The sequence below is a fragment of the Carettochelys insculpta genome, chromosome 10, assembly GCF_033958435.1.
Source record: "Carettochelys insculpta isolate YL-2023 chromosome 10, ASM3395843v1, whole genome shotgun sequence".
Classification (NCBI taxonomy): domain Eukaryota; kingdom Metazoa; phylum Chordata; order Testudines; family Carettochelyidae; genus Carettochelys; species Carettochelys insculpta.
In genome coordinates, this window is record NC_134146.1 from 29,344,506 (window position 1) to 29,361,984 (window position 17,479).

A 17,479-nucleotide genomic window follows, 5' to 3' on the forward strand; every position below is an offset into this window, starting at 1 on the left:
GCGCGGCACCACATCGAAATAGGCGCTGCGAGGGTACGTCTACACGCCAAAGTAGCACACATCGAAATAAGGGTGCCAGGCACAGCTGCAGACAGGGTCACAGGGCGGACTCAACAGCAAGCCGCTCCCTTAAAGGGCCCCTCCCAGACACAGTTGCACTAAACAACACAAGATCCACAGAGCCGACAACTGGTTGCAGACCCTGTGCCTGCAGCATGGATCCCCAGCTGCCGCAGCAGCAGCCAGAAGCCCTGGGCTAAGGGCTGCTGCCCACGGTGACCATAGAGCCCCGCAGGGGCTGGAGAGAGAGCATCTCTCAACCCTCCAGCTGATGGCCGCCATGGAGGACCCAGCAATTTCGATGTTGCGGGACGCAGATCGTCTACACGGTCCCTACTTCGACGTTCAACGTCGAAGTAGGGCGCTATTCCGATCCCCTCATGAGGTTAGCGACTTCGACGTCTCGCTGCCTAACGTCGAAGTTAACTTCGAAATGGCGCCCGACGCGTGTAGCCGCGACGGGCGCTATTTCGAAGTTAGTGCCGCTACTTCGAAGTAGCGTGCACGTGTAGACACAGCTATAGCTAAGAGGCATGTGATTTTTAGCTCATGCAGTAGAGGCTTATATACTAAGCTTCAGAAGTGCCAGGTTCAGTCGTAGCCTGTGACTGATGCCTGCCTGTTGGTGGTACACATGCACCTGGGTTACGTCTACACTACAGGTTTTTTTGACAAAACATGTGGCGCGACCACACTAAAAATGTGTTCTGTTGTCATACTGTGGACGGAACACAGCACTTTTGCTGACAGCCTTCTGCCTCTTCTCCATGAGGCAGAACACCTTTCTCAACAGAATGTCAATAAAAAAGCTGGTTGGATGTTCCAAGGGTCCCCCTTTGTTGACAGGCTCAGGGGCAGCCCTGTCTGCTGTTCTTCCAGTTGGCCATTCTGTTGAGAGAGCAGCTGGGCAGTCTGGCTGTTCTCTGTTGACAGAACGGATTGATAGAGCAATTCACATTCATGTGTGGCCGTGATCTGTTGACGGAAGTTTTGTTGGAAGACATCTTCTAACAATAGCTACTGTCAACAGATGGCTGTCGGGCAGACATAGCCTTGGAGTTCAGGTTCACTTACAGCACAGGCTTTTTGGAGATTGACTATCTGCTTCCTTCTTTAGGACATATCCACCTCCACCCCATGCTGGTCCCTGCAGTCACAAGTGTATGTGAGGTGCCACTCATTTGTTCTTGTTCTGTCCTTTTCTCCCTAGGCAGTTGGTTTCTTTAAATAGATACCAGGGAGCCAGGTAGAAGTGGGTCCGGAAGAGTCTTGGCGGAACTTCTGTGGAAAAGCAGAGTCAGAGGGTACCTGTGATTCTCATGATAGTCAAGGAATCACTTGCATTTCCCCTGAAAAGCCAGTTTTCAGAAACTGTACCTTACTCTGTCTGGACAAGCAGAGCTCTTTTAGCCAATCTCCCACATGGTAACTAATACTTGTTTCCAGGTTATTTTAATTGCTACGTTCCTAAACAAGTACAATGCAAGCTGATCTGGAATGCAGTTAGATTGGCTTCTGGCAGCTCAATGAGTGAGCTTTCAGCTGGTTTTTGGACACTGCTGCCTTGTATTCCAGAATCATCATTTTCTCTTTTAAGTGTATAGCTCCTATGGGTTTGAAGACTGCTTTGAAAATATGAGCTGAATGTTAGATTTCTGCTTGACTGTCAGTGGTGTGGACTTAGGCTCCAGAGTTAACTGCCCTAACAATCATTACATTTTAATATGGTTAACAGTTTCCCTGGTGGTAAAAATGCACAGGCAAGAAGAGGGCCTGGCATCTCATTTTGACCTCTGAGCAGGTGGCACTTGAGCTGTGAGCGAAGCTAGGCAGAGTACACATGATCATTTTGTAATAAACCTGTTGGCCCAGTACTGTGTTTTCCCCTAGACCACCATCCAGCCAGCAGAGGGGCGCCATAATCGCTGTAGCATGGTAAAGGGAAAGATTGCATTGGTTCAGAAAGGGACCAGTGTGGGGAAGTGCCAAAGATTGCATGAGACTGGGAACAGCAAGAGGGAGGCAGTTGTCTGGGAGCTGGGAGAGGTCTCATAACAGGCCCGAGAGCAATGCTGATGGGATGCCCAGCTGCTGACAAGGGTCAGCGGTCCTGCATTTGGTGATACTTGGTGGTCAAGAAGACAATGCAGAGGGATTATATCAGGACCTTGTTATTACCACTTATATCTCTGACCTAGGCTTCCAGCTAAGGCATGGGTTGGGAACTGTTGGGATGATCTCTCTTATTTATTTTAACTGTTAAAGTTGCTGTACCGAGTATACTTGCAACTTTTCTTTTGCGCGGTGCTAGCAAAGGACTCTTCAGTTAAGAAACATGTGGGTGTCCTTGAGAACCCACCCCTCAGCTGAAGGCTGAAGAGCCCCAAAGGTGTGGTGCACACAGCAGGCTACCAGGGATTCAGGGGCTCGTGTAGCACAGTGCTCACCACAACAACTTGCTGTGGGGTTGGGTACAAGAAACTGAGCATCTGTACAACCAGCTGTACCTGCTGTCTCCTATTGGCAATTTATTTTTGCATCTCCTGTGGCATGGAGTTGAAGGCTGGAAAGTAAATTATGGCAGGAGCTTACAAAAGTACGACTGCTTGTTTTTTCCAGCTCGACATGCCAAGTGAAAGATTTCTGGCAGGAGCTTCCTAGCACCTTCCAGTGGTTCTGAACCACAGTCTTCCTCTAACTCATTACCTCAGTATTGTGTTAGCTCCTTGCTCCTCCCCCAAAAATCTTCCTCACCACTCATCTCCACCCCAAGCGTCTTTTTCTTTCTCCCACAAACACAAAGCCTGTCTTTCTTCCACATCTAATCCATAACACTTACAGTTCCTGTGCTCATCACCATAGGTGCTGGAACTAGAGGTGCTGGAGCACTGTTGCACCCCCTGGCTCACAGTCTCCATCATATTCAGGGTTTACAGTTTGGTTCAATGGCTCTCAGCACCCCCCAACTACCCAAATTGTTCCAACATCCCTGGACCATGGTATCATCATGCTATCTGAGCCTCCACTATCTCCTACCCATGCTCTGTCCCCATTTCATCATCCTCCAGAGTCTCTCTCTTCTCAGATATAAGGGGACCTGGCTCTCTGTCCCCAGAAGGGGAAGGCCAAGGGTGGAAGAGGTGGGGCTTGGGGCAGTCAGCGTTGCCCTCCCCCGCAACACATTACCTCTGAGCTGCCCACAGAACAGCACACGGCCTTCCACAGCATTTCAAAGGGGTCTGGAGCTTCAGAGCTCCATGCCCCTTGGAAATGTTAGGCTGGTTGGCAGCTCGCTATGGAGGGCCAATTAGAATCTACCTATGCCTCCACGTTACAACTACCTGTCCTGTGACTAGTTCTTAAGCATGCTCTGAGGGGATCCTGTGCATTTCTGAAAATAGGTTTTATGTGCCTGCCTTATGCCCTCAACTCAGCCATTTGAATATACCTCCCCTCGCTGTGTTGGGCACCACGTGCTCTTTTGAAAATAAGGCACCATCATAGCATGGTGGAGGATGGTCAACGTCTGGTCAGCTTTGTGCCAGTCTTTCTTTGTTTAATTATAACCTGATTTGCAGCAAGCTGTGCTTCAGAATTGGTTTGATGAGTTTGTGCCATAGCTAATTTAGCTGAGCTTGTTATACGAAGGAGAGATTAACCATGGCATGCTAATAACATGGGATTTAATGCAGTATCTTAGTGTGCCAGACAAGGGATTAATGTGTTAATTCACCAGCACACATTAGCAGAGTGTTTCCCTCTTATTTTTATAGCTAGCATGTTTTAACGTCAATTTGTTCTATCCCTGTGATGAGCCCTCTCTCTGATTAGCAGTGCTCCAATTATTTTTATAAGAAGAATCTGCTTCTAGTGCTGGTCTCTATGATGCACACAAAAGAAAAAGCAACCGTTCCCAAGCTTCCTGCAAGCTTCTTACAGGGAGCTCTGCATGTTCCACAGAGCAGCTGCAAAACCCTATCAGTGCAGACTTACAGCTTCGTCTTTACAGGGTTTCAAACTAAGAATGTGTGAAGGGGGTCCTGATTAGATGTTGTATCCTGCAGTATTTGACAAGGAGAATAGCTGGATATTCCTGGTCTTTAGAGAGTTGCTTGTGATTAGACGTTTCTTCGGTTCCAAAGCTCGCCTGTTCAGCATTTTGTGTTCCAGAGGGTGTTTAAGACATCTTGCAGTATGCCTGCATTGATTTAAAAGCAGCAAGCAGATGCAAGCCTGCATCAAGTCGGAGTGGATGTTGCTTTTTATGGTTAATCATGAAGGTACAGCTTTGTCTCTGAAAGCACTTGACTAGATGGATGTTTTTGTCTAAGCAGTAGATTTTATTGCAAAGGAAGATTGGAAAATCAAGTTGTCATCTCTACTGCTTGCTTTACCAAGTTCAGTGCTTACCTGTTTACTTGTATCCCAGGGACACCATACGGTTCTCCTCTGCCTGCACCGTCTACCACTGCTGCTTCTACTACTTTGTCATCTTTTGAGTCGAGATCCGGAGACTTGTTTAGCAGCATTTGGGACTAAAACCTCCAGCCATTCAGTATCCCTAGCCCTGTCCTCAGAATCGGCAAAGGTTTGAGTGCACGCTGAGGTTTGGATCGTGGATAAAGGTTTATTGCGGGAGCAATGCAAGTTTCCATAGCTTGTACAGAACATAACTTGAAGAATCGAAATGGTGAAGACAGGCTTATCAGCAAACAGAACACCACCACTCCAAATGTAGTGAACGCGGCCCGGGCAAAATTCCGGACTGTGGCTATTATTGCTCGGAGTTTGGGGACATTTACCCCTCAGCACCATATCTCTTTAAAAGAATCAACTGCAAAGCAGACTGGCATGAAATATAGGTAGGGGCACAATATTCACTGTTCATAATGTTCGTGTCATATCTCCTTACCATGGGCCACTCCTCTGCTTACAAAGGAATTTCCTTTCAAAAAATTCCAGAATCTTTATAAAAAGGGACATTAAAAATCCTACTAAAATCTACTTTTAAATCTATAAGTAAAGTAGTTCTCTTTGGTGGCATTTGAGTGCTAATGTTTCTGCAGGCATAGACATTTGCTGTTTGAATGCAAAGAGTTTTCTTTTCTTTCCTTTATGATATCAGACACACAAATCGTGCCCCCATGTATGAGGAGGGTGTTAAAAGTAGTGTTTGCTATAGCTTTTGTTAGCGTTTATATGTAAAGAGTTGCAAATCAACAAATCTATCTGCATGGACGAAGTTTTCCTTTTACAGCGCGTTGGGTAAAATGTCTCTACATTAGTTACTGTGTCTTATCCTAAGGATCACTTATTGACATTTCTTCTGACTTGCTAAGTGAGAACCAGGAGGAACTTACTTTAAGTGAACAGCAGACAAAATCATAACCTCATTCCTAGAAAATCTAATGCTTCCTATGCTGTTTTCTTAACGTAGATATGTATAAAACTGAAACTTGAATCTTTCTCAAATGTTCAGTCACTCAGGAAAGCTTCTTTGTATCAACTGATGCAAGTAGTTACTAAGGAGTAACTTTAATTTGGAAAAATAAGCAGTTTTGTGATTTAATTCATGTGCTTTTAACATGTTAGTCTGTCTGTTCTGCTGGACCTTGAATTTATCCTCTATAGTGCTGGAATTACTTGATTGCTAGAAAGAAGATAGGGTCAGATTTTTTCCTAAATTACTCCAAAAATAACCCCATTGAAAATCCACAAGGCTATTTGTGCAACAGTACTACTCAACGGGAGGATGTATGGTAGAATCTTGCCTTTCTGAGTAGGGGATTTGTGTTTAGAGTTACCGGTAACTTTTGTTTCACATAGTTGCAAATATTTAATTTTCATGGCCAGTAATTACTGCCCTAGCAAGCCATCCTCTTTCATAGCAGAGATATTGGGATAAAATGGAATTTAATATGGCCACTTAAGACCAAATTCTACTTTCATTCAGACTGATGTAAATCCAGACTGTTACTGAAGTTACTCAAATTTACATGTGTGCGCACCTGAGCGCAGAGTTTGATGGAAGACATTTTGCAGTTATGATAGTTTAACAGAGATGGGATTACATTTGAGGGGCCATATAACTTCATAAATTACACAACCAGCTGTAGTTGATCATTGTGTAGTCTGGTATTGCTTGTAAATAATATCCACAGAGGATCTGGGAGACTATGAAGAATCTCAGTTGTCCAGAATTAAGTTTTTAGTGAGTATGGGTAGTTTAATCTGAGCATCTGTGTTGAAAGATTATTGACACCATCGCAGACTGGGTTATTTTCAACACCAGTATTGTAAGTACAAGCAAAACAGGGACTTGTAAAAATGACATTGCAGAGTTTGAAACCTGCTGATTAATTGTTACTGTGGCAGATTTCAAGATATATTGTCCTCTGGAAATGACATCACAGTCCAGTTTGTCAGGCTCAGTGGATATACATGGGTTTTCAAGGGAGGGAAGTGGGCAGCCAAAACTTGCTACACAGAGCTAAACTCTGCTCCATTATACTCTCTAATACTAAGACCCGATCTTGTAGTTCTTACATTTGCAAAGCTCCCATTGACTCTAATGGGGAAGGGTAGTAGTAGTAGGTAGTCTGTCATACCCAATGATGACATCTTGAGCTTGCACAGGCTTATCGGTTGTGGACTCACATGTGGCTGAGGACTCCAAGCTTTGAACGGCATGTGTGTTCACAGTGTGGGCAAGGGAATTGTCCTGGCTCTGTTGGTGCGGCTGCTGCTGTTGCTTTCTTCCTCTCACGATCATCAATGAGGCGTACACGTAGCTGCTCTTCAAATTTGTCATATGCGTGTCGTACGAGAGCATGCCAGCCTGTTCAGTCTTTTGCATGCTGCTGTAGCTGATCTGGTTTTAAACCAGCATGAGCAATGTTGGTCTTCACGCAGTCTTTATATCTCTTGCAAGGCCTACCTTGATTCCTTTTGCCCTGGGAGAGTTCACTGCAGAGGAGTTGCTTAGGGATGCTTGACTCCTTCATTTGTATGACGTGCCCTGTCCAGTGAAGCTGGGCTTTCAGAATCATGGCTTCGATGCTCGTGGTTCCTGCTCTGTCCCGGACTTCCAGGTTCGTAACTCTGGCCTGCCATCGAATGTGCAGTATTGACCTCAGGCTGTGTGTGTGGAAGCGCTCCAGCAGTTTTATATGTTTTCTGTACAAGGTCCAGGTTTCACAGCCATACAGGAGACTGGTCAGGACTACAGCCTTGTACACTTTCAGTTGAGTGGACTGTCAGATATTGTGCTGATTCAACACTTGCACTCTCAGACGCCCAAGTGCTTGGCTGGCCTGGCAGATTCTGGCATTGATTTCTTTGTCAAGGGAGCCATCATTGGTTATCACACTGCCAAGGTACTTGAACTCCTCTACTGTTTTTAACTCTGTTCCTTCAATAAAGATTGAAGGAGGGAGAACAGCAGATCCTGGAGCAGGCTGAAACAGTACCTTGGTCTTTCCTAGGCTGATGGTCAAACCAAAGAGGCGAGTGGCATCTGGAGGACCTGGCTTCTGCCAGCCAACACTAAAGAGCTTATCCTCATCAATAAAATGTCCTTTTGTAATTGTCTCACAGATCAATAGATTCTAAGAACCCCAATATGAAGTGAAAGACAGTATAGATTAGTGGCATGAGCACAGATTTGGAGTCAGGAACTCCTGTGCTCTATTGGTGCCATTTTCTCATTGCATAGCCTTGGCCAAATCCCTTCACTTCTCTGCTCAGTTTCTCCAGTTCATGCATCTCTGCATCTCAGTGATGTTGAGAGATTTAGTTTTAAGAGAAAATAAAATCACGGCTTCCTATGAGAACTGTAGCTGTTACATTTACAGCCTATGGTGTCTAAATTGAAAGTAATTATTCCTGTTAGTTTTCCAAGGACACATTATGCTGCAGATGCATTAATGCAATTAAATGCATTATCTTACTCACCCCATCCAGAAACCCATAAAGGAACAAAATGTTGGCCCTGTCAGAGACATTTATGATGTCTAGAAAAATTCTGATACTTGCTGCTAAATTCTGCAAACCTTATTCAGGCCCATCTGCTGTTGACTTCAATGGGAGTTTTGATTGCGTAACATGTGAGTAAGGACTGCAGGATTTGGACCTAATTTGTAGTCAGATTGTTGCCCACCTTTATCATTAATCCTTGTTTACAATCCCCAATATACCTATAGCTGGAAACATGGAGGAGCAATTCCTTCCTGAGGTAAAGAAATGGGCAGGAAGTTGAGAGAAAGAGAAGATCAAACTGTAAAGGATAATTCTGCCCTGGGTGAATAGACACAAAGAGAACCTAAGTCTGAGGAGATAAGGAAGCTGTTTCATGTTATTAAATGCACTCTGGCTCCTCTACAAATTGCATGGTTATCACACAAATTTAAGGCCTGTTCCAGATTTCTCTGAAGTCGAATGGAGTGCTTCCATTGACTTTAATAGGAATTGTGCCAAGTCTGGAATTTTCTTGTATTTCAGGTTGAGGAGTCTTGCTCTTCACAGTTCACTTTCTGCTTTTGTTGTCAATTCTGACCAGCTGAAATGCTATTTAAAAGGATGTGCTAATGAAGCTGCCCTATTTTATGCTTAAAACAAATGCTACCCGCTCCCCACTAAAATGTCTGTAGATAACTAGGTAACTTTAAAGATGTAGCGGAAAGTGTTGCCATGCATATTTCCCAGTGTGATTTTTTAATGCTTCTTTCTCAGCCACGGTGCTTTGCCTCCTACGAATGCTAGGCAGCTTTTGATTTTAAGCAGTTGAAGAGAATGATCCTGTCAGTGGATTATGTAAAAGAGAGAGACCGTGAGTATGTGTGTGACAGAAGTGGAGGTGGGAGTGGAACCAGCTCTGTGGCTTCTTATCAAATCAGTGTTTTTTGAGCCAGTCTGGATCAGAAACCAGCTGGGGATTTAAAGTGCAAAGTTTACTGAAAATAAATACATGCACTGTGGAACCTTAATAATAGAAGGGCCCCATCTTGTTCCCATTGACACCGAGAGCAGTGCCATTGGGTTCACTGGGAACATGACCAGGACCTTACTTTGAAGATCTTATTTCAAGGGATTGGAGGCATCAGGTTACCCTCAAAAAGAGTGAAAGCAAATAGTGGCGGAAGGCACTCTGATGGCTGGCCAGCTGCTGGCCCCCCAGCTCAGTCGCATTGGAAGCACAATGGAAATTAAGCAGCAAATGCACCCAGCTCCTGTGTGAGTGCTATACTTGCAGACTGCAGAGACATGGTGTGTAGCTTAAACCACTGCCCTTTAGGCAGTGCTCCCTAAAAGCACAAGCACATATTGGAGGGGGATATTTTATTTCGAAGGTATTGCTACCACCAGTTAAATTTGCACAGTTATTGGAGTACATTCTTTGTGAGAAATGGAAAAACAGTGGCCTGACAAGTGAAAACTGGTACACACATTTTAACTCCTTTAATATTACAGTTCAGTTATGCTGGAGAATGTGTCCATATGCTCAGATAATGTTCTCCCAAGCACTGCAAGTCCTTCCTTCAACATGATTTTAGTTGTGATGCTTGGCTTGGAAAATTTAAATCTGCTGCCTCATTTTTAAAAACAAACAACACATTTCTACATCCATCAGCAAATAGGAAAGAGGGGAACAGTAGGGTGGAAAAAAGGACAGGTATTAGGACTCAGAGGTTTTTGTGTAACAAAAGGTCCAAACTGACTTCCCCTTCTTCCTCCTAACTCGTTAATTCCCTTTAAAAAGATTTGTACATTTGATGCTCTATACACCTTTAAGCAGAACTTTATCAATGCAGGACCCTCACTGAACTTGGTATGCACAAAATTATGTGGAATATGTGGGGCCAAACCCTGTCACACCCTGTTTGCCCCTCCTCCCCCCTCTGCCTCAGTAAAACACCCCTGAGACTTCAGCCAGCAACAAACATCTGTGCAAGCTTTAACATTGCCTGCTCTGTCTGGGATGAAAACTCAACTGTGCGATTTTTTTTTTCAGTCCTGAGCGCTAATTCTGTACCTTCCCCATCCACTGTCCTGATGAAGTGTCAGCCTTTATTTCCACTGCTTCAGAGTTTGCAGGTCTGGCTGAGACTTGACAAAAAGAGCTTGATTCATAAAACCAACCCTTTCTGTAGTCAAAATACCTGATACTGTCTCTGCTTCTGGCTCAAATGAAGTCCATGTAGACAACCAACTGTTTGGTTTTACGCACAAATCAGTCATTATTAATTGGTAAGATTTTTGAAATGCAGACAGTGTTCTCAGTTCTCTGCAAGCCACAAGACGGATAGAGTCACCAACAATATGAATAAGACAACATAGATAGTTAAGGGGAAGGAGGACAGACTAATAGATAGGATACTGAACTGGACTGGAACTCTATACTGTCTTTTGTTTCCAGCTCAGTCATAGACCACCTGTGTGTCCTGGGGCAAGTTATTTAATCTATCGTGTCCATTAGTTTTCCCATTGCAGAAGAGAGATGATTCCTCCCAACTCAGAATGTTGAGGGATGAAATTCTTTTGTTATTGTGATGCACTTGAATACTCTAATGACAAGGGGCATATAAGTTTGTACAGACAGATAGGAAATGAATCAAACAGCTTGATGAACCCACATTTTCTTCACCTCATGCAGCTGCTCCATGCCACAGAGCCACCAGTACCTCCTACCTCTATAACTGGGGTCTTAAACTCAATTACCTTAGAGCCTGTGCCAGTCCTCAAATCCTCCTAGGGGGCCAGAAGGTAACCCTTCTCTGGCAGGGCTCTGGGGAAGGGGCATTTCCCCCTCTTGCATGCCCTCCCCCAGGTCCTATCTGCCACCCCCGCATGATTTAAAATGCATCGTCCCCGACCTCCCCACCAGCAATGCAATGGGTTAGAGTGGCTTTGGGTTGCTAGCTCCATGTCACTTCCAGCATGTCTGTGGCCCAGAGGAGGTATGTGCAGAGCCGTCCTGTCCACAGGTGTAATCTGTGAAACTACTACCTCATTTTGATGCCAAATAATTGATTTGATCATGAGCTCCTGATAATTGGGTTGTTTTTTTCTGGAAAGCCCCAGCCATGTTCTCAGAATTAAGTCAGATTGGGGAACTTCAGTACCTGAGGCCTCATGAACCTCTATCAACTGTGATCACTCTGATTTAGTAGATTATGTGTGTTTGGTGTATGGTACAGGAGGAAAATCCCAGCCTTCTTTTTCTTTCTGTTAAAGGAAGACTTTAGATCTCATGGAGACAAGCTTGAAAATGTATCCTGAGTTCAGCCAAAGACCTCTGACACCAGATGCCAAATAAAAAGATCCCTACGTGTATTTTATCTGATTTCAAGAAGCCATTCTCTGTTTGGAGGGTTGGGTAAGAGGGGCTGGCTCATGAGTTTTCATCTCTTGAGGCTGACAATACAGGACATACAAACTGATAGTGTCTTCCCCTGTGTTCTGGATCCTACAGAAACCATGAAACTGAATCCTACCCTGACACCCCTTTGTCCTAGCACTCAGATGCCTCCTTCTCAACCACCCTCAACACCTTCCCGCTAACATATACCCTTGCATTGGCATCCCACCTGCTCACAACCACCTCCTTGGCTGGGATCCCCTGTCCCCTGCCCACTGAAAGTGAAACCTACTGGCCTCACCCCACTGGCTGCAGAAGTTCATCAGTTCAGGCAGCTCCCTGGGCAGCCCAAGTTCACATTGTGGCAGAGGCTGCCAGTGTGGCTTCCTGGATGAAGTGGCTCTCTCTGTAGCTGGGACTATCTAGGCACTGAAGACCTGGGTGCCACTGGGGGCCATGTGCGTGGGTGAGTTCATGTCTGCTGCCCCCTCTCAACCCCCAGGATGGCAGCTGAGTGGGAATGATTAAATCACTTTTCCAAAATATTTTGCAGGCGGGATTGGGGCAGTACTTGGGCTGTAGCTGGCCTGTGGGCAGGAGTTTGAGACACTGCTCTATAATGTGGCTCAGCTCTTCTCTTTGTACAGTTTCCCATCTGGGTACTTCTTCAGTTTTTTCTCGGTATCACAAAATTCGCCTTCCAGTTCTCACTTCTTCTCCCCCATCTCCATCAGTTCTTAGGTCTAAATGGCACACCCACAGAATCTAAATTATATTTGACAGATCAAAGATCTGAGAAATCATTGCAACTAGTCTGACCTGCTGCGGCAGCTGCCCAGGAGCTGTCCTAATGTGTACGACCTGCTGCAACATATCTTGGTGTTTACTTTGAACTTTTAAGTGGGAATCAGGGATGTGTCACCGTGCCTGCAGACTCCGCTGAACGTTCTTACTGGAGTATGAGTAGTCCCGTCTTCTGTGATTAAGCAGATCCTGCCTGGAGATGTGACTGGCTCTAGTGATTCCCAACACTGTCTTGTTACCTGTAACTTTCCAGAAGCCATGAACCATAGTGCAGTTGGAATGTTCACAGGAAAATCTAGATGGGGGCCTGTGGCTGGGAGCCCATCTGGGAGTGCAGCCAGTCTGGCAGCAGTGTGGCTAGTGGGTGGGAGCATGGCACGGCTGGGCCAGAAGTGCAGCTGGTCCAGTGGAAGGGGGTCGGTGGCTGGGAGCAGGGGCTATCTTGGGCCAGGAGCACAGGTGGGTCGATGATAAGGGGGCTGGTGTCTGAGAGTAGGGGCTGGCAGCAGGGTGACATGTATTGACCTTCCCAGTTGGGCAGGCTGTCTGGTTTGGGATCAGTCAGGTCCTGAAGGTGCTGGAATACAGAGGTCTAACATTCATATAAACAACATAATCGTACCCCACAAATCATAACTTTTCTATCTGTTCCTTACTCAACAGTTTGTTGTAACTATAGAAGAGTGCTGGCAATAGTGATGTACCTGGTCACATTTTAATCAAATAATGTCACAAGATATTTGGAAAAAAATTAATAGCAAACCTCTAGAAATCCATAAGGAGCAAATAGCATTTCAAATAACGGCAGTCAGGACTACCAGTATATTTAATGACACTTTATTCCAGGGTACGCAGGAATCTGGCCTGGCTGCTTCTAGCAAATGGGGCTAAATAACGCTTATTTTATCTATTCCATCTGCATCTAAAATGTGGAGCTCACACAGCACTGTGTAACCCACCAAGGAATGATGGAAAATTTCAGAATGTTTCACCACAGCTCTGATGTAGACAGAACCCATCCTGAGTACTAATATTACAAACACTTTATTACACTTGCTACTGAAGTGTCCCAGAGGTGTGGTCTGAAGAGTGAGGTTGTGGTGAAGGAGACAGAGTTCAACTGCAGTGATAGCAAATGCTTTTCTAACCCTTCCTGCTTCCTTTTCTGGTGGCAAATTTTATGAAATGGGATCTGCTCTCCTAGTCCTCTCCCTCCAGAATGGCCTGTTCAGTGCCACATCTTCTATCATATCACATGCTGACGTGGTTGTCCCACCACTTCTTGCACTGGCTCTGCCCTTTTGCTTCGGTATTGATCTTTTCGACTCTCACTCACATGGTTGTCAAGATAGCATGTCCAGTCCATCTAAGCCTGTAGTCTCCTCAGTCTTTTCATTTATGGGTGTTACCTTCAGCAAGTCTCCAATAACATGTTCCTCACATGGTGTTTTTCTTACCGCATTCACACTTCTGCTGAATTACTTTTGCCCATTGCCTTGCTGCCCATTGCACTAAAACTGATGCACTAAAACTGGGCAGACCACTGTTTTATAGACTTTCTGTCTTAATCCAACATATCTGCATGTCACATGCCACTATATAATTTATCTCTTTCCATTTGAGCCAGAAATTTATTATCCTAGCTCTAATTTTGTCCGTTTTCTTACCTGAATCCCAATAATCTTAATGTCACGTACCTCTGTTTAAATGGCATTTTAATAGACTTTGTTATTTATTCATAAAGAGAGAGAGAGATCTTTTGCTGTTAATCTTGACCATATGTCTCACTTTAAAAGTGCCTTGTGCTTATAAAGATGCTGATATAGTTTTCTTTAGGTTGATTTGGGTCTTCTTTCACAGACAGCTATGAACTGACTTTTGTACCCAATGTTGCAAGTGATTTCCTCCATGCATTACAGTTTGCACTGGGTGAGCAGCACTAGTTGATGGCCAAAAATTATAATGCCCTTAAGATACAATATTGTCGTGTAGAAGAATTAGTTTATTAACTGAGCACTAGCAGTGTGCTCTGAGCTGTGCAAATACAGGGGAAGATGTACTCCCAATACAGTGGGTTTTTTTAAATCCTGTTTTGCATGTGGAATCTATGAAATATACATATAAGTACAACAGCCTGTATGTGAGGTGTTCAGATGTTATAAGCAAATATAAAAGGATTCTGTCAGGTTTGCATAAGTGTACGCTGTTTTAGAGGCTTAACCAAAATTTAAGCAATGCTCTTTGGACAGCAAAATTCATTGTGAAATACAAGAAAACACTCTCATGAGCTTTCTGGTATCTCCATGTCATAGGTTTAGACTTCCCCTTCAGCAAGAGGCGTGCTCGACCCCACCCCTACTCCACACCGCCTTCTCCCCCAGGCATGCCCTGTCCCTGCTGCTCGGATGCTTCCTGAATTTAATGAATCAGTTGCAAGGGTGGGGGAGGAGTAGGTCAGTGGGGCTGCAGGTGCCCAAGAGGTGCAGGGGAGAGAACAGAGACTGCACACTATGGCTGGGTCTACACTAGAGAGTTTTGTTGACAGAAGGGTCCTTCTGTTGACATAACTCAGGGAGTGTCTACACACTTAAAGCACTCTGTCGACAGAGTCTCAACAGAGCTCCACATTTTGCTCGATGGTATTATTCCTCAAAAATTTGAGGCATAACAATCTCTCGACAACAACAAAAAGTCCTGTGACACCTCATAGACTAACAGATATTTTGGAGCATAAGCTTTCATGGGCAAAGACCCGCTTCATCAGATGCATGAAGCAGGTCTTTGCCCACGAAGGCTTATGCTCCAAAATATCTGTTAGTCTATAAGGTGCCCCAGGACTTCTTGTTGTTCTCAAAGATACAGATTAACACAGCTACCTCTCTGATATCTCTCAACAGAGAGGGCTTCCTGTTGCTGAGCAGCCGTCTTTGCAGAGCTGCCATTCCGGTTTCTGGCACCAGAGGACAGTGCAGTCTGGCAGTTCTCTGTCGACAGAGCAAGTTGTGTGTAGATGCAATCTGTTGACAGAGGTTCTGTCAAGATTACCCTATCGACAGTAACTTTTGTTGACAGACGCTTCTAACGTAGACATTGCCTATGTGTCTGTGTACAATGCACTAAGGGCTCTAATGTGGTTTTATTTATTTTCTGGGTTTCTACGTGGGGTAGAACAAACTGTTAGTACCTATCAGCAGGCTTCAGACCTACATTTGGTGTGAGGGTAGATTTACACACCAGCTTACCAAAAACTAGATGTTTCTATATGCAAGCTATGAATTAAACCCCCACCCCCGCCCCCGGGCAAACTGGGAGTAACTCCACAATCTTCAGTGGTGTTTCACTGAAAAGAATTAGGACTGTTGACTTCAATGGGAGTTACTCCAGATTCACACCAGCATAAAGCCTTGTCTTCACTAGCAGAAAATGTGTGTGTTTTAGCAAGTAACTAATAATCTTAAAACCCTAGTGTAAACAAGGCATGCTGTAGTTTTAACATTAGCTGGTCAAGACAAACCATAAACTTAACCAAGTTGCATATTAAAACTTCAATGTGCCTTGTCTACATGAGGATTTTAACAAGTTAATGTATTTAAAGCACATCTCATTTCCTACTGTAGACTTGTTTTTCCTGCATTCCAACTACTTGAGACAACACGTGTGCTTTCAGAATGATGCGAGGAGCTACAATACTGTGCATACTCTCTCAAAGGTATTTGTTTCATCTATGTATAAGTACTTCTGTTGTGCTCATAACTGCAGGAGATAAGGGCTTTACAGTCAACAGGCACACAGATTGAAAAGGTACTTCTTCTAGCATAAACTATGAATTCTTTGGCACCTTAAAGACTAACAGATATATTTGGGCATAAGTTCATCTGATCTGACAAACTGTTTTTTTATCCACAAAAGCTTATACTCAAATATTCCTGTTAGCCTTTAAAATCCACAGGACTCCTTATTGTTTTTGCAGATACAGACTAACACTCTACTACTTCTAGCGTGTTTCAAAAAGAAAAGCTTTCAGTATTAAGGTTTCAGATACAAAGTGAAGGGGATATGGCTAATACCTCTCTCAGGAGTATAAGAATTCCATTTTGCACCATGAAATTTGTTTTTGTTCTTCCTTGGAAGGACAACAAAACCTTTCAAATGTAAGAGCAAGAGAAATAGCATGTCTTTGTCTTTCTCACCTGGTGGTTAGTGCACTGTCCTGTGGTATAGGAGACCCAGGTTCAAGTCCTTGCTCTACCTGATTCAGAGCATTTTTTTGTTGCATCTTGTCCTAAGTTAGGATGAGCAGGGAGCTATCTGGTCTCTTTCTCTCCCTGGATCCCAAACCCTTCACAACAATAGTTCTTGTGGAAACAATAGTTTTGTGGAAACAGGTATTTGTCATCTTAGATGACACCATCTATTTCACCATTCTGACATTTTGGATAAAATGTTCCAGCCATCTCTAATGGCTACCTCTTCTTTGTCTTCTGCAAAGTCAAGGAAACAAAAATAGGCACCTGACTCACAAGAAGCTCTAGCAAGTGGTAAATTATGATCCAGCAGCACCTCACATCTGCTATACAATTTGTGACACACAGCAATGTTCTCAGTTCTGCATTAAACTATTTCCAAATCATTAGGCTTTCTGAATATACCTGTCAAAGTAGTTTAGTTATATATTCTTGGGAAAGGTTCCAGTTTATGGAGAGGTACGATACAGTACTGAGTGACATGAACTATTAGCCTATAAGGATGGTTGTATTGGTCCATGGGACTGGATTTCAGCCTTCTATATACATTCAGTAGAGGTCTCTTAAAGTGACATGTCCTCTCTGTGGCAAAAGTATTCCTAGTTAGCTAGATATAACCAGGCCCACTGATGGGAGGGGAGGGACAAAGAGGGCAGTTGCACAGGGGCCTGACGTTTCAAAGGGGCCAGGAGCTCCAGCTGCTGCCTCCATTACCTCAGCCACCATGGTGGCCAGAGCTTCAGGCCCTTTTAACTTCTGGGGCAGTGCTGTTCCGTGAGGCTCTGAGGGAGTGGGGCGGGCGTCAGGGGGAGGCCGAGCACCATGGTCTGAGCAGCACTGAGGTCTGACTGCCCTAGACCCTGCCCCTTCCACCTTTACCCACAACCTTTCCAGGAGCCTGGAGCTGGGCACCCTCCAACCTTATTCTGGGGCCCTCAGTGGCTGTCAGCCCAGCTGGACATAACACAGCATGGCACACAAAATACTTCTCTTATCAGATGAGCGACCGTCATTT

The 17,479-nt window shown here is 44.5% G+C and overlaps 1 protein-coding gene across 3 annotated transcripts in view; it reads left to right on the forward strand.

The window, feature by feature from the left end:
- The window catches only part of KCNAB1 (potassium voltage-gated channel subfamily A regulatory beta subunit 1), a 209,720-nt gene that overhangs the window by 54,995 nt on the left and 137,246 nt on the right, over positions 1-17,479 (forward strand). The window contains exon 1 of one of the 3 annotated variants that reach the window (XM_075004296.1): positions 4,099-4,922. The exons of the other annotated variants lie outside the window; for them this stretch is intronic. Coding sequence (XP_074860397.1) covers positions 4,702-4,922 — 221 coding nt within the window. The 5' untranslated portion in view covers positions 4,099-4,701. Of the gene's footprint in view, positions 1-4,098; positions 4,923-17,479 lie in introns of those variants that run through there. 3 annotated transcript variants of the gene reach the window in all.